General features: G+C 45.6%; 1 protein-coding gene across 1 annotated transcript in view; it reads right to left on the bottom strand.

Annotated features, from left to right (window-relative positions):
* The window catches only part of SCRN1 (secernin 1), a 42878-nt gene that overhangs the window by 2530 nt on the left and 17498 nt on the right, over positions 1 to 22850 (bottom strand). The window contains exons 3-6 of the mRNA XM_006088746.3: positions 14055 to 14236; positions 10454 to 10656; positions 7410 to 7604; positions 5149 to 5314 (exon numbers count right to left, since the gene is read on the bottom strand). Of these exons, the coding sequence (XP_006088808.1) occupies positions 5149 to 5314; positions 7410 to 7604; positions 10454 to 10656; positions 14055 to 14236 (746 nt within the window). The remainder of the gene's footprint in view (positions 1 to 5148; positions 5315 to 7409; positions 7605 to 10453; positions 10657 to 14054; positions 14237 to 22850) is intronic.

Here is a 22850-nt window from a genome sequence, read left to right as displayed (position 1 = left end):
CCTTTCGCGCATGGTTTGCTGGGAAGTGGCCTCCGGGAAAGGAAGGCTCTGAGACCCCTTCTCACTCTCTTTTTTAAGTTCTACCTTATTTGAAAAATTCTGGAATAATTCTGACAGATTCAGGGAGGGGACAGATTAAGGTGGACGACACAAAGAGAAGCCCAGAGAAATAAAGTCTGGCGGTGAGAGGGTGGGGAGCTCTGGGCACAGGAGGGGGCCCAGGCAAACACTCTTTGATTCCGCTCTTTTGGCCCAACGGGTGTATTTTAGGGAAATGGCCGTGTGTGTGTGTGTGTGTGTGTGTGTGTGTGTGTGTGTGTGTGTGAACGTACGTACGTGTACATGTGCGTGCATACCTGGACATCTTTGCCTTATCTGTCTTGTTTTCCCCTAAATTTTGTGATGAATGCAACAAGCCAGTGTAAAAAAAAACACACAAAATGTCTTTCTCTCATTTGTTTTCTCATTTAGAAAAATTACCATTTTTGATAATGAATGGTACCCCTGCTCGTTCATTCATTCATTCATTCACTCCTCCCTTCCTTCCTTCACTCAATCAGTAAATACATGTTGACGGTAACTGAGTACCAAATACTGTTCTAGGACCTAAGGTTACAGCCATGAACAAGGCAGGGCAAAGGCTTCTGTCTCATTTCACAGACGAGGTGACTGAGGCTCAAAGAAGCTACAAGCTTGGTCCAGACACATTCCTAAGGAGTGGCAGACCGAGAGCCAAATCTTCCAAAGCCACGGTCAGCTTTCCCCACTCCCTCTCACCGCTGCAGCGTCCTGTTGGTTTATGTATAAACACCTTGTGCCGCTGAAGAAAAATGAAATACTTTTTGTGATTGGGGTTGAGAATTGTAATGTCAGTGCCAGCCAACGCTTCTGACTTTAGCGTGACTCTGTTCTTACTGAAGGGGCAGACACTCCCCCGGAGACTCAGCCAGGCTCACCCCATGCCCCGGAGGCCCCCCAGATCCCCTGAGGGGTGACTGGCAAGACAGGAGCAGCACACAGGGTCCCACTGGGATGAATCTGCTAAACTTGGAACCAACTTGGAAAGAATCTAGAATAACCAGTTTCTCTCAACTCCAATAACAAGAAGGGGCCCCTTGTCCCTAACATTTGAATTAACCAGATGAGACCGTCACAGCAGATCCAATTTAGCCTCTCAAGCCTACTACACTGGGAGAAGGAGGAAACCACACACACACATACACACACACACGCACCCCATGTCCCTTGCATCTCCCCAGCTCCTTGCCACCAGTTCAAGTGCATCAAACACCCTATTTTCCTAGAACTGCCTCCCTCTTTTCTGTTTCCTGGGCGAAGTGCATGGCCTAAAGTAATTAGGGAAATGGGTTGGGAAATGGCCTTCTAATATCTAAAATGGAAAGTGTTTAAATTATCTTCCCATCTTGGTTTATTCATCCTCTATGTGGAGTGTTTGTTTTCCCAGTTGTGGGGGCCTCTCAGTGGCGTACTGGGTTGACAATTGCATCTCTGAAAAAAATAAAATAAAATAAGCCCTGCTTCCTGGCGTCTGCCAATTTCCGTGGTGTAAATACGCCCACTGTGGCCCATTTCAAGTTACTGATGTGACATCCCAGAACATAGAGTCAGGAAGGATGCACTTAATCGGCTCTCACTGGCTCCCGACACTGCAGGACTGAACTGTACAGTCTCAAATTGTGAAGGTATCGCTACCCTTTCCCTCTCTGATTCTTCACATCAATGGAACTTCAACAAGTACTGGCCTCCAACCAGAAATGGTTCCCAAAGGTCAGAACAGGTGCACACAAGCCCATCAGTGTCACTATCGAATGACTAAGGCACCAGCTGACACAACAGAATATTGATAAGATGGAATGTGCTTTCTCGATAAATTAATTCAAGGTCTTCTGCATCTCCCTCTAGTTTGAACTCCGACTTTTGCACCTCCTTCCAACTCTCAAGCTTACATAGTACCTGGTTCTTGCTAGTAGGCGGGTCGGGGAAGATAAGGGAGGGAAGGAGGAGAGAAAAGAGAATGTGAGATCAAGTTGTTTTGGGAAGAGGATCTATAATTAATACAGTGTGCAAAGGGCGGAGAAGTGCCGCAGCACACGGAGCAGTAGCCAGCGCGTGTCCTGCGGTGTCGGACACTCACCGGGAGGGATGCGTCCCACAGTCCTGTGCTTTGATCATAATCTTTTGCAAGTGCACTGCCCTGAAACCACTTCCCCCACACACCTCTCTGCTGCCTTCAGCGTTAACAGAAGCAGCTCAAAGGCCCCTCGTTTTACTACCTCAAAGCCCAAGAGGAGTTAATTGTGCTTCCTGCTGACAAAATACAAAATGCTGAACATGCCCAATTACAGGGAAATATTGAAATGTTGACGAGGAAAGAAAGCTATGACCGTCCTGCGGTTGCCGTGGAAACGCAGCTCATTTAACGGTGGGAGATAAAAATGAATGCCTTCGGAAGGCTCTTAATCTGCCTTAAGGCCTTTTTAATTAATGGGACTCAGGGATAATTTGCTTTTAAAGTTACGTGAGACTTTCCATTTTAAATACCTGAAGGTTATTTCCCAGCCCGTTTCTCTGACTGTATTAGGCCGAGCACTTCAGCCGAGGAATCAGACTCCCTTTATGTTATTGTCCTGGCGTCACATGGCCTGGCTTCTAGCCACTGTCAGAGCAGGTGTCTGACACAGGGGGCCAAGGGGTGGGGGCACAGTCATTCTTCAGTTCTTCGAAGGCTCCTGTTCCCTAAAGAGCAATGTCCAATACCTCGGCAGAGCATCCAGACGCTCCCAAAGCCCACGTGTACCCTCGCGGGCAGCAGCGAGGGCTCACAAGGGGCCGTTGAGTCACTAGCATTGGGAGACAAGCTTTCATGCCTCTCTGCTTTTGCACATGCTTTGATTTGACAGCAAGCTAAGAGACTCAGACTGTCATTCCTGCTTTTTGTCCCTAACAAACTCCTATTCTTCCGACAATGCCCAGCACTCAAGAGTCCCTTCCTCTGTGAAGTGTTCCTCTTAGGTGTCGCTGTGTGCCATCTCTTCCCTTGTACACAGTTAGTCTCTAGTACCCAAAAAGCACACTATGTGGTACACAGTAGGTGCTTAATAAGTTCTTGTTGAATGAATAAATGAGTGAATGAAAAACTAAGAATACCTTAAACCAAATTTAATAGTCCAGTCCTGTTAAAAGTCTCTATTGATATTGGCTGTAATTTAAAACATGAGGCCCACACTTAAAACTAATGCAAAATAATCTTACCTAATAATAGACAAACATGCAAATTGACCATATCTTCGCTACGCCCACCAGCCAATCTGGTGAGTATGCAAATTAACCAAACAAAGATGGCAGTTAATTTGCATACGTAGGCGCCCAGCAGCTATCGGAGCCTGCAATCAGAGCTGAGAGGTCCCCTGCACAGGGCTAACACCTTGAAGAGTTAGGCCTGGGCAGGGGTGGAGCCAGCAATAGCAGGAGCAGGGTGGGAGCCAGTAATGGTGGGGAGCAGGGAGGGAGCCAGCGATGGCGGGGAGCAGGGAGGGAGCCAGCATGGCGGGGAGCAGGGGCGGAGCCGGTGATTGTGGAAACTGGGGGTCCCCTGCCCAGGCCTAATGACTGGGCCAGAGGCGTTAGCCCTGGGCAGGGGCTGCACCGACAATTGGTGTGAACTACAGAGGAAACACCTTTTCTGACTGCTCATTGGCTAAGCTCCCTGTATGCCACTGGTAATATTCTTAGTTACTTGGATAATAAGAATCCAAATAGGTGATCTAGGGTTTTTTACCACACTCCTGGAGAAAAAAAGGAAGGTCCGCTGCTGGAGGGCTAAGAAATGTCATATCCTGTCTAGCTGGTTTTGCTCAGTGGATAATGCCTCGGCCTGCCCACCGCAGGGTCTGGGTTCAATTCTGACTAAGGGCATGTACCTAGGTTGCAGGCTCCTCCCTGGCCCGGGCCCAGGTCAGGGCTCATGCAGGAGGCAACCAATCAAAGTGTTCCTCTCACTTTGATGTTTCTCTCTGTCTTTCCCTTTCTCTTCCACATTCTCTAAAAATCAATGGAAACATATCCTCAGGTGAGGATAAAAAAAGAAAGAAAGAAATGTCATATCCTATGAAAGACACATCTTGAAAATGCCTAAAGAAAGTTGTCATTATTTCATGGTGAAGGGACTGGAGTCTGTGTTGATGAAAACACCTTGGTGGCTGCGGTGACTGGCAGTGGCTGCAACAGCGGGGTGATGGGGCTGGTGCCTTCCCCTGATCAGCCCGGTTGCCTCCCACAAAGGGAGGCCAGACTGCGGCTTAGGCCCACTCCCCAAGGGGAGCAGGGAGTAGGATATCCCCTGAGGGCTCCCAGTATGTGATAGGGGGCAGGCTGGGCTGAGCTGAGGGACCCCCCCCCCAGTGCACAAATTTTTGTGCACCAGGCCTCTAGTATTAGATATAAACTGCAATTGAAAAATAAAATTTCAAAAAGGAGGCCCAACAAGCACATCAAAGTAGGGACTAGTATTATCCCCATTGTACAATACAGAAACGGACGCTTAGAGATGTTACAAGATGTATCTAGCTCCTAACTGACTGAGGTGGAATTCAAAATCCTGGCAGTTTAATCTCAAGGCTGATGCTCTTACCCACTGTGCAATTCTACCTCTTCGCTGAAGTTCCTGGGCAGAAAGCAACCCCTTAAAATCCAATGTCTAGAAGTACTGGCCAGTGCGCGTGAAGTCGCTTCCATCAGCTTTGCCTCTGGGCCATTTTGTCCTCTAACTGCTAGGAACTGGTGGTTGTGACAAGTCTTGGACAATCCTGCAATCTCTCTGTCTCATTGTGACTTGTTTAGCTTTGCATGCCCCACATACAGCACCACGCCTGGCCCATGATACATAATCAATATGCATTTGCTGAATTTAAAACCATTGGATGCCATGATTGTGATGAATGCTATGTGACTAAAGCTGGGAACACCCCTGAATCGAAGCTTTTTATGCTGCCCCGGCCACGTTAAGAATGACTAAATCATGTGGCTCAGCCATGCAAAAGGCAGGGCGGGAACCTGTTGTGCGCTTGTTGGACGAGCTTTCGAAGGCGCCATACACTTTCTGCTTACACGACTGTGTCTCAGACGAACCTGGAGGGATCTGGGGTCCCGGTGAAGTAGTGGATGCACGGTGAACCTCTGCTCTGGGGCAGGACAGACACCATGCTGGCTGTGGTCAGGAACGACTCGGAGTCTATGCAGACGCCACTGGCTTTGTCCCGTAAGATGTCAATCATAGTCTGCACAGTGATTCCTTCTGTAAAGACAGAGGTGGGGGAGATATCACTGCCTCAGGCTGCTAACCAAAATCCATTCACGCCTTTCCCTTTTCTGAAATAGAACTCCTGACATTATAGCTGGGAACACAACTGCCTAACTACAGACCCTTGTGGCTAGGTGTGGCCATGGGTAAATCCTGACCAGTGGGAGACAAGTGGGAATGATGTGCTCAACTTCCTTGTCACATCCCTAAAAAGGAATGCTTGCTCCTGCTGGCTGAGAGATGCCAGCGAGTGGATCCCAAACGGAAGTCCTGTGTTGAGGCAGAGAAACCTACCAGCCCTGGACTGTCTGTGGACATCTGGACTGTACCATGGGAGAGAAATATACTTCCATTTTCTTTAAGCACATTTATGTCAGGGTCTCTTTGATACAGCACTTAGAAATCCCTCAACCAGCGCAGTAACACAGGAAATGATACCCATAAGAAGGTATATGCAATCTACCCACCAAGCAAGCTCTCGCATGCACCCCTACTGGTTGGAATCGGTACTATATTTGGAGAATGACCTCTCTGCTGTGGAAAATATGCACAGAGAATAGTCAGAGTCACTATGATGGGTGGCTCTCTCTGTAGATAAATAGATAAACAAATCCTTGAATCCAGTTCTACTTTTTCTCCCTCTGGTTATAATTCATTAAAACACTATCTTTTCAGACTTTGTTCACAAAGATGGAATCAAAGCATCTCTTAGGGAGAAGACACCTTACAGTTCACTAGCACAACCACATCCTCCTTGTATGCCTCTATTTACAACATATCATTCCCGAAAATATTCACAATAAGTCCTCTATTTCTTCCACTACTCAGTATTCAGACCTCCTCACTGTCTCATAATGAGTTTATTGACTTGAATCAGGATCCAATAAGTTGATAATGTCTCTTAAAGCTCTCTTCATCTCTGCCTCGCATTTTTCTCCCTTACATTTTATTTGTTGGACCACGTCTCCTATAGGCTCCCAGTCTGAACTTTGCAGAACGTATCCCCCTGGTGTTATTTAATATGTTTGCCCATTCTTTGTATTTACCAGGAACTAGTAGCTAGATCTAGAGGTTCATCAGATTCAGGTTTGATGTTTTGGCAGAACAACTTCATACATGGTATTATATGCTTCCATCAAGCTAGTTTTTTTTATTAAAACGTTGAGGGTGTTTTTTTTAAGAGTTCCCCATTTTAAAATATGTTCATACCTTCTTGCCCAGAATATATTCATTAAGTTCTACAACAAAAGTCTTTAAATGTTCTTCTAGGTTTAAGGGTCAGCAAACTTTTTCTTAAAGAACCAGATAAATATTTTAGGCTTATGGGCCATATAATCTCTGTTGTAACCTACCTGTCACAACTGCTCACAGAAGTAGCCATAAATAAACGGTATGGCTGAGTTCCAATAAAATTTTAGTTACAAAATAGGTGGCTGATGACAAGGCATAGTATGCCTATTCTAAATGATCAAAGGTTTGACTTAACACAACACGTATCACTAGCAAATATGAAATATGGCCATTGAGGTTTATTTGGAAGCGTTTCCACTCAGACACAAAGTAACAAGCTACCCAGTCACCATATTTACCTAAATATCGGTTCTGACTAAGTCAATACTTGGGTGGAAGACAAAGGGCTCAGGAAGAAAATTCAATTCAACAGTTAACTTCATAAATGTTCATAGAACAAAGGACTATAACAGGCATCACAAGAGGGTCCTAAGATGAGTAAAAGACAACTCCCCTGCCCTCAAGGCCCAGCAGGCTAATAAGAGGAGAAAATTAGGGAGGAGATAAGTCAAATATACAAATGCTGGGGTATAAGAAAGGCTGCAGTAAGTATCACAATGATGTTAATGTTTAAACAGCAGCAGGAAAATTCTGTGGATGAGAAATCATCCTATAAGAATAAATGCAAGTTGTCATCCTGTGTGAACATCAGGACCTTTAGTGCAAGCTGGTCTCCAAATACAAAGTCTATTCTCTACTCCTCCTCTTTGCTCACCCTCCTAAATTCAGACAAGTTCTCCAAAATAACTGTAAGACAAAGGGTGTTGGAGGGAGAAAGATAAGGGAAGTAATAATTCACCTTCTTGCTTTTCTAAGCTGTCTTTGCCTGCACAGCAGTGTAGATGGTCATCAGTTGGAGAAAAAACTTCAGAGAAATTGAACTCGTCCTCTCCTGTCCACCAGCCTTGACTCTGAGCATAACTCCTGAGCTCGGGATGCTCTGCATCGATCTTGGTGGTGAGTGAGAGCTGATTGCAGATGCACCTGACGCCCTCTGCAGAGAGTGCAAGGCCCAGTTAGTTGGAAATACACTTACAAAGACTTAATCAAGAAATGTAAATTTACAGGGAATCCCTCCCCTGCAACCTGACTTTAACTACAGGGATGGAATAAGTTCCATTTTTGAAGAGAGAAACAGACCGTCCTTGGTCCTCTCCTGAGAAGATCAGCTACATTAGTTGGTCAGAAGGTCTGACCAATCCTGACTGGCATTACCACATTGTAAATGAGCAACAATCACAAGATCTTAAATTTCTAATCAAAAGGAAACATGTGAGGCCCCTCCTTCTGGCTGAATAAACCCATGCATTCACTACTTACGAGAAAAGTGAAAAGTTCTTTGAAAGAAGCATTGAGCGACTAACAAGACTTGTGAATGTCGCAACCATGGAGAATCTTCCTCCCCAGTTTAGTCTTGCTCTACTTGAACACCTTCCACCACCACCTCCCACCCATATATGTGTGTAGTTTTTAAAAAAAATACAAATATGATCCTTCTTCATTCAATTATTTTTTCAGGTCCCAACATTTAGAAAAACAGAGTGGCCCTGATAATGAATAGTGTTAAACTAACAGAATGTACCTGGACATAGCATGTTCCTGTGTCACTGGTGCATGTGAGAAAAATCTACGGGAATTTTTTCTCATAAAAATGTAAGTATAGCTAGATACATCTGGAATCAGGGCTGCCTGCTTTCTGAGGACACCCCTGTGAAGAATGTGGGTTAGGGCACCTGTTCTCCTATGTGCTGGAAGGCTGGCTATGGCTTCTTCAAAGCCTGAGCTACAAATACAGCGAGGATAACCTGACCTTCAAGCTTCAACACAATGTCCAGATCACGAGGAAGTATTCACTTATAGCTCAAAACAGCCATTCATGGTTGCTGCTTCCAGGGAACATGTTCATCTTCTAAATACTTGGAGAATGAAGTAGAAAAAGACAGCCTGGACTTCAAGCTGCACGGAAGCCATTACTGCCTGAAAACCAGCTCCTGGAGGCAGGGTCAGGGCTGGGCTGAGTTCCTTCAGCATCTTCTGCTTCCTTGAGTATGCCTGGCCGATGTCCTTTGCCTTCATCTTTTTAGAGGTCACCAGAAGTGTAAAATTATTTTTTAAATGAAAACAAATAGTAGCTTTGGCCTACATAAGTGGTTTTTGACATTATTCACACTAAGATATTTTTAAGTCTTGCGAATAACTACACGTTATTTTCCTAGAAGGCTGATTATAATAGACATTTGCTTTCAGGAATTTTAGCATTCGAGGGCCAGAGTTCATTAACTCCTACTGCAGTCACATGACTGCTGAGATCAGAGGACATGAAATCAATGAATCCAAGGAATGGCTGGGTTTTTCCCCCTTTAAATATTTAGTGAAAGGGGACATGCATTTTGACGAGATGGGTTTTTAAGTTGTACTTTGAAGTGAGACTAAGCTTTTGAATGCAATTATAGATTAAAAAAAGTTTTACATTCTACTTAAAACAATACGATTGTCCTTCAGCATGGACCAATAGCCTTCTTGGTGGAACTATGCAATGGTAAGACTTCATTTTAGAAGAAATTTGTTTAAGGGAGTCTTAAGTTCCTGCATCGAAGGAGGCTTGGAGACCTGGCGGGCCACATCAGCTACATTAGTTTTGTAACTACTGTGGAAGTAGGGCAGGCAGGCACACCTGGGTGTATGTGGGGTGTACGTGGGTGGAGAAATGCTCTGAGATTGCCTCAAGGTGCAATCCCTTGTGAGAATGAGAAGAAATCGCCTCCTCCTCCAGGCAGACACGGCCTTTGCACGGCTTCGTCAAGAAACCACAGCTAGATCTCACTGCCTCACTGCCTCAACGATGCAGTAGATCTTCTGCTTCTAACGCAGCTTAGGTTTGGTTCCAGTCACCCTTCAGGCAGAGATGGCAAACAGGTGTCACCCCTGACATCATTTCTGAGGAGCTGGAAGAGACTTCCTGGTAAATTCAGTTGAGAAAAATACACAGACCAAGTATAGGTTCAACAAGAGAAGAGTTCTGTAGCCATGTCTTCCACTGGCATGAGAGCGGAGAAATGCTGTGGGCGTGATTTGTATTTGTCTTCCAGGCCTCAGGATATAAGGGGGGCTTCACTGGCCAATCCTTTCTTAGAACTCTTTAGCCCTCTGGAAGTCCTGTAACCCACTCTGGGATTCCATCCTGTGCAGAATATGGGGGTGCTGAGGCAGTGATACAAGACAGCCATTCCCTCCCCCTACCTCCCCCCCCCCAACACACACACAATATTTCCTTCCTCAGAACTATCTTAGAACAAGATGCTGCAGGAAGCACGGAGCAGTAATTTATTGGGCAGTAAATCCTTCTGGGTGGATTTCCTAGCCTCTGCTGTTCTAGAAACATTGCTCCCAGCGACATGGCTTGTTGGTCCAGAGGAACTCAACGGTTCGCAGACAAATCCGAATTCCTCTGTTAGGGGAACATTCCAAGCACAAAGAGCTATAGGACTGGGGTGATCAGGGCAACTCCCTGTAGTAGTAATTCATTGACCTATTGTGAATGGACTGGAAAAAATCACTATTCCCTTTGTCAATTCATCAAGAAGCAATTTGGATCATGAAACCACTAGTGGTCTGAATTGGGTCCTGCCCAGAAAGCAAACAGAAAATAGGAAATGTTAGGAGGATGCTTCCCAAGTGGTGACCTCCCTTCCCTCCGGGTTCAGAAGACTCCAGCTTCCTCTCTAGAAGATTCATGGCAGCACAGAGAGGGTCTCCAGCAGCAGCATGAGTCCTGTGAGCCCAGGCAACTTCCATCCCAGCCTTCTCTGCCCATAAAGCTCTTCGCTATCCATGCCCCCTTACCTGTGACTTTCTCAGCAGCCCAGTACTTCCCTACGGTCTCGAGCACCCAGGCCTCCTCACGATCCACAATCAGATAAGCACTCTGGAAGCTGTGGCAGGAGCCTGCATCTTCATAATAATTCCCACCTTGCCCGTGTTCTTCCAACAAGGCGACGATGACATCTAGGGCTTCCTTGGCTGTTGACCCTCTTTCTAAACCAAGCCTGGAGTAAGGAAACCAGAGGTATAGCTCAGACATTTCGTACCGTGCGATTATTACCATAGCAAACAAAGATTGGGACGAGGCTGAGTTATGAAGTGCGCCAACATGTGTAAATATGTTAAATACGCAGGCCAATATGCAGGCAAATGAACAGTGCTCTCACACGTTTGGTTCAAAGTCATGGGGGTGTTTTCTGTCTTTGGGCATCCTCCACCCACACAGGACCCCAGTGGCTCAGCCACCTCCCCTTCTCTTTTCTAGCTCCATCTCCCAGGGAGCTGGCAGGCTCTGCTCTAGCTCTTAGCAGACCTCTTCTGTAGGCTTATTCTCCCTCTTGCCTCTACTCTCCTGCCTCTGGGCAAAAGGAAACCTCTGCCCCATCCAGCCTTGTTCTCTGTTATGCTACATCAGGTAGTTTGGTTAGTAATAAAAGTCTTCCACAGCCAGCCATTGTCTTCGGTGCATATAACTGTCTCAAGAGACCTCAGTAGGAAATGGCTGCTGGTTAGGACGCAATCAATCCTTTTCTACATATTTCACCTCCTGCCTATCAGCGTATCTCTGCTGGGGTGGCTTACAGCTTCGGTTGTCCAAAAGCACATATTTCTCTTGAAGCGAAACAGCAATCTCCTCCCAGCCCTTCCAATTCATAGACCCCTAAGAGAGGGCACAGATCTTGCCCTCCATGTGTCCTTGGGAAAGCTACATAATCTATTTAAACTTCAGTTTTATGTCACCTATAAAATAAGAATCTATATCATTGGGTTGCTAGGAGGATGGGTTTTATGAGATAATGACCTTGAAAATATATAGCACAAGGGCCCAAGACCAAGTAAGTGACCGGTAAGTTGTGAGAGGTAGCACACCGTGGCCAAAAAACAGTTGACTGAGAAATAAAGGGACCCATGTTCAGTTCTGGTTCTGCTACCCACGGCAGCATGACCTTAAGTAACCGAGCCTTTCCGAACCTGGTTTTCTCATCTGTAAAGTGAAAACAGTACGACTTCCCTCTCTGGCTGATTTGAAAGAGGAAGGCACATGCTAAGTCCTCAGTAACTGTCCATTAATTCATCTCTTCATTCAAATCACAACTCTGGTGGCCGGAACAGGGTCTTAGAAGGAGGTGATGGAGCCGGCCACAAGGGGAGAACAGGCCAGTTCTTGGTGAACGTTCAGTGTGAGAAGCAATCATTATTAAAGTTCACCCAGCTGGATTCTTCCTGAAAGGACATGTATTTCACTGGGCTGCCAGGGAGAAGAAAAGGTGACAGGCTACGGACTTATTCTTGTAAGAGGCTTATTTTCATAGTCAGAAAATTATATATCAATTCACTTGGCATTTCTCCGTTTAAGCTTATTTAGGAAGACTTGGTGCCAAGGCAATGATTTGTGAAGCTGCATCCTAAGACCCTAAGAGAGCGATAAAAGACTGAACCCATTAGAAGATTGCAGTAAGTCAGCTTTCCATTAAAGTGGTGACCTTTGCCAGTGCTGTAAATCCCATGCCACAAATACTACGATAACTCAAAATGCAAAGTGATCAATGACGCATACAAGGGGCAGACTTTTCATCGTTAACTCTCCATGTGCAGGATTTCTATGAAGGATGGTGGTAAAAATATTGGGACAGCTCTCAAACATAACCTCAAAACTTGTTACTCCATAATTTCATTCTGTTAAGAGAAAACTCATGGTAATCATGAGGCTTTTTCCTCTTCTCTAGCTCAGGGTACCTGCTCCTCTGAGTTTGTAAGAACCAGGAAGAGTGAAGACAGGTGAGGCAGGCACAAAGGCCACATGCTACCAAAAGAGTGTCACTAGCAGGCCTATCCATCGTTCGGCAGAAGCAGTGGGCCTCAGAGGTCTCTGTGTAAATGTGCAATTTCTTCCTACAAAACCTACAGAATGTGAAAATCGGCACTCCTTTTTACAAGATGTTAGCTTTGACTTCGTTAGAAGTCATCCAATCTAAGGCCTCACATTGGATAAATGAGGAAACCAGAGCCCAGAAAGGGGATGTAACTTGGTGTATCTACACCGAAAACCCTAGATCAGTGGTCAGCAAACTCATTAGTCAACAGAGCCAAATATCAACAGTACAACGATTGAAATTTCTTTTGAGAGCCAAATTTTTAAAACTTAAACTATATAGGTAGGTACATTGTTATTAACTTAATTAGGGTACTCCTAAGCTGGCCTTTGCTAAAAACGTCCTCAATCTGATTGAGGTACGTTCGATGAGGTCGACCCCTTCCAACTCTCCCATCCACACTCGTCTTGTATACTTGTTTCGTCTATCTCCTTTCGTTCATCCTCTCTATATGTCCAAACCATCTCAACATACCTTTCTCAATCCTCGACACTACATCTTCTTTCACTCCACAACGTTCCCTAAAATTAACTTAATAAACTTTACTTAAAGTTTTAAGTCAACTTCGCACTGTACGTGCGCGCCTGCACGTGGTATTTTGTGGAAGAGCCACACTCAAGGAGCCAAAGAGCTGCATGTGGCTCACGAGCCGCAGTTTGCCAACCACTGCCCTAGACCCTGGCTCCCACCTAATCTTCTTTCAACTGTGTCCGAGACTCTGTTGTGTTTCACTATCTCAGAAAAAAGAAAGCCATCTCAGAATGTTGTTTCGTTCCAGCCCACCCTCTACTTTAGTCACTCATTCCTAACTCCATCATTGTTCGCCTACTATGCGCCAGGCACACGGGTCCTGGTGCTTGTGATACAGTAGCGACCAAGCAGACAAGGACCCTGTCCTGTGGGTCCCTTCTGTCATGTGGTGGCTGGAAGAACAGGGAAAGGAAGGAAAGATGACTGAAGTGTAGAGGAGGAAGCAGGAAAGTGAGCTCTGACCTTTTCTCCTTGGATCTTGTCTATTTTATATGTTTCCTTGTTCTTTTATATATTTTAAATATATTTCAAATACCATAAACTTCACCCATTTAAAATATACAGTTTAGTGGTGTTTAGTTATATTCACAAAGTTGTGCATCTATCTCCACAATCTAACTTTAGAACACTTCCAGCACCCCAAAAGAAGCCCCGTATCATTAGGAATCACTCCCACTCCCTGAGCAATGATTAATCTCATCTCTGCTTCCAAGAATTTGCCTATTCTGGCTACTTCACAGAAATGGAGTCATACAATACGTGCCCTCTTGTAGCTGGCTTTTCTCACTTAGCATCATGTTTTTGAGATTCATTATGCTGTAGCACATATCAGTACCTGATTATTTTTTATTGCTGAATAATGTTCCACTGTAATCTATTCTTTTTCTTTCCATCACCTCAAAGTTTATATCAAATGGCACACACATTCTCTGGAAGGATTACGAAATATGAGGTCTGGAGGGAGGTAAATCCTGTGCCCACCCCTTCACCACACATACCTGACCAGATCCATCCCCAGCAAGGCTTCCGTCTCGGCGGCCGGTTCCCTGGCATTGACCGCTTCGTTGGCTATGCACACTCCATGTTCATTGGCTCCCATTTCTGCCCCCCAAAGCCAGGCAGGTCTGCTGATCACAATGGCATGAGTCTTGGGAACTTGGTCGACGGAAATGTAAGTACACTGGAATAAGAAGACAGGAAAGAAAGGGCCATCAGCTGTCAGGTACCACTAGTTTTCACCTTGGCACTTACACTGAACTACCTCATCGGCTACAGATGGATCAAATGAATAAATAAGTAAAGAAAAGGCCTTGAGAATACTGGACTTCAAAGACACCCCAAGTCTCAGTGCAGCTCACAGGTCTCCATGGTGACTGTTGTCTTGCCAGCCACTTGGTTTTCAGCCTCTTTGTTTCCAGACAGTCCTTCCATGAGGCTCATATCTATGGCGGTCATCTTCTTGAACCAGGGGCCAGCCACTCTGAATATTCCGTGGCTGGTCATTTCAACAGACACAGATGAGTCGCAGCATTTCAAACAAATAGTTACTTATTCTTATTTGCAAAGATCCTTCTCTATCAGAGGTTTCAAATATTGTTAACAGTAGAGAGCCCTATGTGTAAAAGATACTGTACCTGGAAGCCTGACATAGAAAACAGACAAAAGGGAAGAGGCTTTGTCTGAAGAAGGGAGGTCCCTAAGCCTCCTGCAATGACTCCTCGGGTTCCCTGGAACACTGTTTGACAACCTACACGATTGCTCCAATAATAGGAAAGAGAAAATGACAGTACCTTACATTTCACTAGTGCATTCAACGCACACTCTCTTATACACTGTGCTTCCCTGTCTGTGCTGCCTATGAGGTGGACACATAGGAAACAGTTCCAAAGAGGTGGATTTCTAACTGCTGTTGAACTGCAGTACATGTACGGGGAGTGGCGCGTCTTACCTTCTCCAGGGTGCTGGAAAACGAATGAGCCCATCTAAATCTAACTATTTCTTTCAAAGTGTCTTCGTCCTCAGAACCCTTCCTTCACATAAACTCTTACGTGGAAGCATGAAGACAATAAAAATGCTCAAGGTGTATTGAGAGGCAAATGGAAGAATAGGCGTGGGACCGGGGTTGGTAACTCTGAGCCTTACCTGCTGGTTCCTCCTCTTCCTTCCCCACGTTGGGCCCCCCAGGAGAGCTCGGCTGGATAACTAACCCAGGTTATCCAGAGGGGCCTCTACCCGGACGGTCTAGCCGTCTAGGACACACTCTGTGTGGTGGATGCAGTGTTGAAATCATGGCTCTAAATTATACAGAGCACTTTAGCTCTCCAGGGAGAATTTTATCAAGGACAGCAGCCATTTACATTTTAAAGGAGGACGCTGAAAGCATTGGATCAACTGCAGCCTAAGATCTTTTTTTTTTTTCGACTGAAGACCCAATTTTATCGGCTGAATGCCGCCCAATCTTCTGCATTGATTTCCCATAATCTCTAAACCACAGGTAGCAGAAATGCACACTCATTGGCCACGTGACATCTGTATCTCCGCCATCCATGGTTAGATATTGCTGTGCCCTGGGATAATGTTATTTCACTTGACAAATATTTGTAAACTGAAAGCTAATGAAATCTGGAGGTTGTCAAGACAACCTGGAGTTTTTCATGGCAAATGAATACTAAAGTATACCCTTGAAATGTTTTCTCTTATTCGGTTGCCAAACGTCATTTACTTTACAAAAAAATGATTATTTTAGAGCAAAACCTGGCCAATGCAGTAAACCATTAAACTATTCTACATGTAAATGAAGTTTACATCTTAAAATTGCACGCTTTTATGTAAAAAATAGTTCAGGCGTTGACCAACACTTTCCCAAACCCCTGTGCATGCTGAGCTCCCGTGACAATTCTGTCTTGAAACAATAAGGAAGTAGGAAGGGATCTCAGGCTCTTAAGCACAGATATCATAATTTTTTACAGGCAGAAAAAAGGGGAAAATAGGAAGTGGGTTTACTTATTGGCCCTCAAGTGCATTTTTACACATTCATTCCCATTTCACCAGTTATTTCTAGCGCACCAACCACACACAAGGCGCTGTGTGCTAAGTGCTGCTGGCAGATCAATCAATGAGCTGTCCAGTCCCCATCCTTCTGGTTGGGAAAGAAGAAGAAGGCACAACTGCTCATTACTAGGACCCCAGGCCCACCTCTGGGAGTATCACTGAGGCCTGTCTATTAATATGTGCTGCTTCTTGCCCCCACCTCCTCCTGGAAGCTCTGGTCAATGCAATCCCGCTCTGCTTTTTCTTTTTCACACTCCATTCCATTTATCCCCTTCTAACTGACTTATGTACTGCATGTGCAGCTGATGTCTGCTACCTCCACCAGGGCAGGGAGGTGTCTCTGTTGTTCAGTTTACTGCTATATATCAAGTCTGGTACAAACTAGGCATCAATAAACCTTTCTTTGAATGGATGAGTGAGTGGGTAAATGAATGAATGAGTAACAAAAGTCAGAGGGAGCATAAATAGAGATTGGAAGGAAAGAGGGAACAGCAGCTTTATCAAGTAGGTGACATTTGCATTGATCTTGAAAAATGAACCAGACATCAAGGTATTCCAGACAGAGGTCAGAGCCTGAGAAGAGGCAGATGGGGATGTCAAAGGTGTGCTCACCGTCAGGGAAGACCCCTCCTGTACCACTCAGGAGAACCACTGTGACATCACTGAGTCACAGGACTGCAAGAGCTCAGAAAGTGATGCCTGAGAAAAATGTTGACAGTTGAATCAGAAAGACCATATGGTCTTTGTGGGAGTTCAGAATATATGCAGCCAACTTTTCAGGCCAAACGCAGAATGAGGAGGAAGGAAGGAGATCCCCAAGCAGCCAGATGGGCAAGTCAGTCTCTCCTAAGCAGTGGGTGGAAAGCCGACACCCCAGGTGCCCCTCATATGCGACAGAGCAGGGGGCAGGGAGATGGGGTGTGGCCCTACCCAAACCTTGGCCAGCCTGGAACACCTACCCCTCAGGGCATCTTTGTCAGGAACCACAGAAGCCTGGGCCTAACATGGGCCCTTCGGTGGCTGCAGTTCACACACACGCTATTGTGTTTGCAACCTGACTAATCACATCCAGGTCTGGGAGGGGATGGGAGGACGGACCCGCTGGGCTCATATAGATGGGTTATTTAAAATCCCACTTCAGGAGCAAGCCTCGAAACAAGGAACATTTGCACAAGGTGTAATCAGCTGAACTTTGTAAAGCCAGCTGCCTAGAACAGCCGTGGGCAAACTACGGCCCGTGGCCAGATCCGGCCCGTTTGAAATGAATAAAACTAAAAAAAAAAAAGACCGTACCCTTTTATGTAATGATGTTTACTTTGAATTTATATTAGTTCACACAAACACTCCATCTATGCTTTTGTTCTGGCCCTCCGGTCCAGTTTAAGAACCCATTGTGGCCCTCGAGTCAAAAAGTTTGCCCACCCCTGGCCTAGAACATGAATACTGCAGGCAGTCGTTTTTCAAACGGCCTTCACGTTTGCCACGTTATTAACGAGGCAGAGAGTAAGTGGGGTGTGAGGGAGCAGAGGTCTCACCAGGAAAAAAATCCAAAACACCTGAAATCGTTCCGTGTGCCAAAAACATTTTGGTTCCCCCAGTCAAAACTCCAAATGTCTATCAGAAAAGAAAAAGAAAGCATTCACCGCTTAAAAGATCAATCTTTACAGGGATGTTGCTGGCATCGGCTTCGGTTACTAAGCTGTGAAAGTGGTGAGCAAATTGTCTTGCTGCCCCACGTCCACTCCTAACCAGCCTTTAGTGAATCAGATCTGTGGGCTAGTGTGACTTCTGGGGGCCAAGACCACACAACAATAGGAGAGTGCCCAGAGTGGGGTGGGGTGGGGGGGGGCGCGTGGGGGCAGACTTCTAAACGTCAGAACTGCCCGATCAGAGGTTTTAAAGATATTACCTGAATTGAGCTTGCCACTCTCTCGGGTGGCTCCTGGGGACACATGCTGGGTCAGAGGATAAAAAGATGAGCCTTGACAAGGCCCTAGAGACAAGGACAGAAGACAATTCTTCTGCAGAGCAAGTCCTCTATTGTGTGTGATTGTCTCAAAAATGAAAAAGCAAGATCAGCTTCATGCTGTCGCCTGCCCCTTGCACATTCCAACACATACTATTTCTGGATCTCACCCCGTGGAAGGAGGGCCAGAGACACACACAATGGACGCTTCACTTCGTGAAACACGGCCATTGTGCCTCTCCTCCGGGGCTCAGCGGGGAACGCCGCCCTGGCACCACCAGCGAAAGCCAATGAAATGAGTTGATGAGTCAGCCAGACTTCTTAGGGTAGGAGAAGGAAAGGCAGGGAAATGGGATGCTTCAGAGAAATATTTTTAGTTTTGGAAAATTTGCAACTCTAAAACAGCCTTGCTAATTATCACTGAGAGTTTTTGCTTAGTTTGTTGGTGTGGGTTTCATTTATTTACTAGAGGCCCGGTGCACGAAATCGTGCACAGGTGGGGTCCAGCCAGCCCAGCCCGATAAGGAACGATCAGGCTGGGTCGGATGCAGGGAAGGGCCATTGGCCAGCCAGCACCATCCCCTGTTCGAATTCCTGGTTGAACTCCCAGTTGAACTTCCGGTCAAAGGGACAATTTGCATATTAGCCTTTTATTACATAGGAATTTTTATGTGTGTTGGGTTTTTTTTAATCCCAGTGTCTTGTCTGCTACTTGACTGGCTTTGAAAATATGCCCTTAAGGTTCAGATGAGTTTAAATAGAGACAAACAAAGACACCCACCACATTTTATTTCCCTAAAGCTGTAAGATGATTGAGGACAGGCAGTGCAAGGCCTGGGGTCAGAAGCAGGCTTCGGAGAGGGGACTTGATAGAAGGACGACCCCTGCTAAGCCACACTCCCATGGAGCGAGGGAGATGCTTCTGCCTCCACACAAGACTGGGAACTCCTGCCCCTGGGAATGAAGAGAAGAAAACAAAACAAACAGACAGACAGAAGTGGTGCACTCTCTACCCAGCGGCCACAGAGCTTTGCTCAGCTCTCTTTGATTCCAGAATGATCTGAGCTTCCTACTGTGAGAGATAATCTTCAGAATTAAAACTCAGATCTCACACACACACACACACACACACACACACACACACACACACCATAATCTAGGAAATTACTCCTCTGCTTCCTCACCACCACCACAGGGAGGACCAGGGCTTGAGGAGAGGTTGGGATGTGTCCCATGATGCACGGTGGCACAGCATCCTCAGAGGGGACCGAGGGGCTTTCACAAATAACTACATATTGATCCATCCTATGCTGCAACCCCAAGAGGAGTTGTTAAAAACTCAGAATCGACAGAGAAAGACTAAAGAACATAAAATAAAATGCTCCCATCTGCCAACCGTGCAGCTGATCGGAAGCCGTGTAATTTTAGAAACTGAGGAATTGTGGGCTGGGGGACCCGATCTCTTCCTCTTGCAGTCTCAAGCAAAGTGAACTTGACCTACAGTAGATGATAGATGGACAGGCAGACAAGTGGAAAGACTGAGAGGAGGGTGGACAAATTGGAAGGGAGGACCACCTAGAAAAATGGGCCAGCTGGGCGGGTGTGTGGGTGCGTGGATGAGTCATCAGGATGACTTTCTGCACATGGTTATTCTCAGAACCCGAGCTTCTGGGACTCAGCACTCAAGTATAACATTTCTAGGAAAACCACAGGCTGTGCGTGTTTAAATTGTCATGAAATGGCTGAGGAATAGGAGGGTTTTGTGGGAAGTTCTCACTCTTCATATAGAAAAAGTAATTTCTATATGCTAGCGAGGGCTGTTATGAATTAACATGATCGTTATTGCGGTTCGCAGGCCCAAACGTGGAAAAGAGCTCGTCACTGTGTGCCTGGAACAAGTGTCAGGTGCGACTGCAAAGGAATGAGAGGCATGCGCCCGAGTCTGAAAAGCAGATTGGGGAGCATGTGCGAAAGAGCGGAGTTTGGGAACTAAGACCTGGGATCACGAAATCTCTCAACAGTAGTCAGTTCTTTAAAAGGGAGGAGCGGGGAGAACAAATATCTCAGCACAGTGTTCTCCTTAGAGTTTGCATAGTGCTTCACATGTCAGCTCACGTGCTTCACAAAAAGCCCTGTCGCCATGGGTGTTATGATCTCCAGCTGGCAAGTGAGGAAACTGAGTCTCAAAGACCCAAGATTCAGTAAATGGGAAAGGCGACACTGGAACCCAGGACCCTGCCTCCTGGGCCAGAACTCACCACCCCCACCCCCACCCCCAGATATAGGTGATGGTACATTTCAATTGATTTATAATGGCATAAAGCGCTTCATGTTCACAGATGATTGGCAGGCTAGAGGGAGGAGGGGTCTTGGTGATGGGGCCTTGAAGGATGCATAGGAGTCTAGCAAGTGGGTGACAGGAGGGGAAAGGAAAGACATTCCTGGCAAAGGATAGAAAAAGCAAAAGCACAGAGAAAGACAGGTGTGCTGTTTGTTCAAGAAATGGAGAGCAGCTCAGTGTAGCTGGGCCGATGGTGTGGGCTGTGAGAGGAAAACTATGACGATAGAAAAGTAAGCAGGAAATTGTACAGCGTCTGTGGAGTTCAATTACTACAAACTTGACCCCCGACCCAGCGATCCTGGATGGAAGTGTATCCATGGCTACGTCCGCATGTGTACAGAATGACTTATGTGCAATGTTCTTCATGGCTATACTTCCTAGACTAGCCAATAGTCCCAGTGTCCACCATAGAGGACTGGTTAAATAAATGATGGGATATCTCCTCAATGGACTACTGTCAGCTGTAAAAAATTGTAATTTCCATGAAAAGATAGAGAAACTCTTCAGAAAGTGTTATCAAACCAAAAAAGCAAATTGTAGACCTTTTCTAGAAGTGTAAAATTATATATTTAAAAATCAAGTTTCAGAATAGTGTATATAAAGTTACTTTCATGGAAGAAAATAAAAGGCTAAGTATTCATATTTATATCCAAGAAATGAATAGAAAGCGTTACATAACAAGGAAATCTGAGTAGATTGGGATAAAGGAGAGTAAGACTTCTCACTGGAAACCTTTTTTGTATCACTGAATCGTTAAACCACATCAATATATTATCTACTCAAAATGTAAAATTACATTTAAAAGTATCTTTACCCAAACGAGTTAAAAATTGATGTTCACACAAAAAGCCTGCACACAAATGTCTCTGGCAACTTCACTCATAACTGCCACCCCTCCGATGCAACCACGATGTCCTTCAGCAGGTGAAGAAAGCTAAACTGCGGTGCATTAGGCGAGGAATATTACTCAGCACCGGAGAGAAAGGCATTACCAAGCCTGGAAAAGACGCGGAGGAACCTTAAATGCATATGACTAAGTGAAAGTGACAATCTAAAAAGGCGACAGACTGCGTGACTCCAACTAGATGACATTCTAGGAGGGCAAAACCCCGGGGACGGTGAAAAGATCGGTGGCTGCCAAAGGCTGGGGGAGGGAGGATGACGGGATTTTTAGGGCAGGGAAACTATTCTGTATGGTCCTGTAATTAATGGTGGGGATGTGTCATTATACATGTGTCCATAAGGTGTACAACCCCAAGAGTGAACCCTAATGTGGCAATCCTGGCTCATCAGTTTTAAGAAATGTTCCACACTAAGGCGTGGTGTTCATAATGAGGGAAACTGGGGGTGGGATGGGGGTGGTGAGGGGTTATATATAGGAACTCTCTGTACTTTCTGTTCAAGTTTCTGTAAACCTGAAACTGCTCTAAAAATAAGTATTCATTTGGAAGAGAGAAAAGAAAGGAAGAGTGAGCAGGGGGCCAGCTGGGAAGAGTTCTGAAGGGCACACAAATCAGACTCTCATCCTATAAACACAACACAACATTTTTAAACAAGGCAGTGACAGAACGGTGGTCTGGGAGACGGGGGGGGGGGGATTCTGGTGACCCTGCAGGGATACGACTCCAGGACAAAGAGATGGGGCACCAATAAGCAGATTATGGAAGGGGGTTGGGTCTGAACGAGATGGGGCCGTGGGAGGAGAAGGGGACACGGGAGAGGAAGCAGCAGGACTCAGCGACAGCTGTCCCTGTGCACCAGGGATGAGTGGGAAAATGAGGGTCATCGTTTTCTAGATTAAACTCTGAGGCAAACAGTGGAGCTGTTAGAGTCCATGGAGCAAATGAGATGGGAAAATGAATTTGCTTTCGGACATGTGAGGTTATTTTACCTGTAGAGTCTGGATGTGGAAATATACGGAGGCAGCTCAAGACACAGAAGAGAGGTCAGGGGTGCCTGAGACACTAATCCTGAGTCGTATCAAACCACACTGACTTATGCAAGGGGACAAAATTCAACCTACAGTGTATTTTAGTAATAATATACCATGGGCTAACCAGTGAAATAACCTATTTCTTAACATGATTGTACCCACTAGACTAATATATTAACGTATTTAGCCTATCCCCCCAGAAAGAAAACAAGTTTTTCTAAAGTTATTTCAGACATATTTATATAGTGGTTCCCCTTCATCTGCTGGGGACACATCTAAGACTCCCCGTGGATGCCTGATAGTACCAAACTGTATAGATACTATGTTTTCTCCTGTACAAACATACCTATGAGAAAGTTTAATTCATAAGTTAGCCTGACCTGAGTGGGGCAGCCTCTAAACCAGCGGTTCTCAACCTGTGGGTCGCGACCCTTGGCAGTCGAATGACCCTTCACAGGGGTCACACTAAGACATCCTGCATATCAAATATTACATATGATCAT

Source organism: Myotis lucifugus, unplaced genomic scaffold (genome assembly GCF_000147115.1).
Source record: "Myotis lucifugus unplaced genomic scaffold, Myoluc2.0 scaffold_52, whole genome shotgun sequence".
NCBI classification, from domain to species: Eukaryota; Metazoa; Chordata; class Mammalia; order Chiroptera; family Vespertilionidae; genus Myotis; species Myotis lucifugus.
Note: the sequence above shows the minus strand (reverse complement) of the source record. Positions and strands in the feature narration are given on the sequence as shown.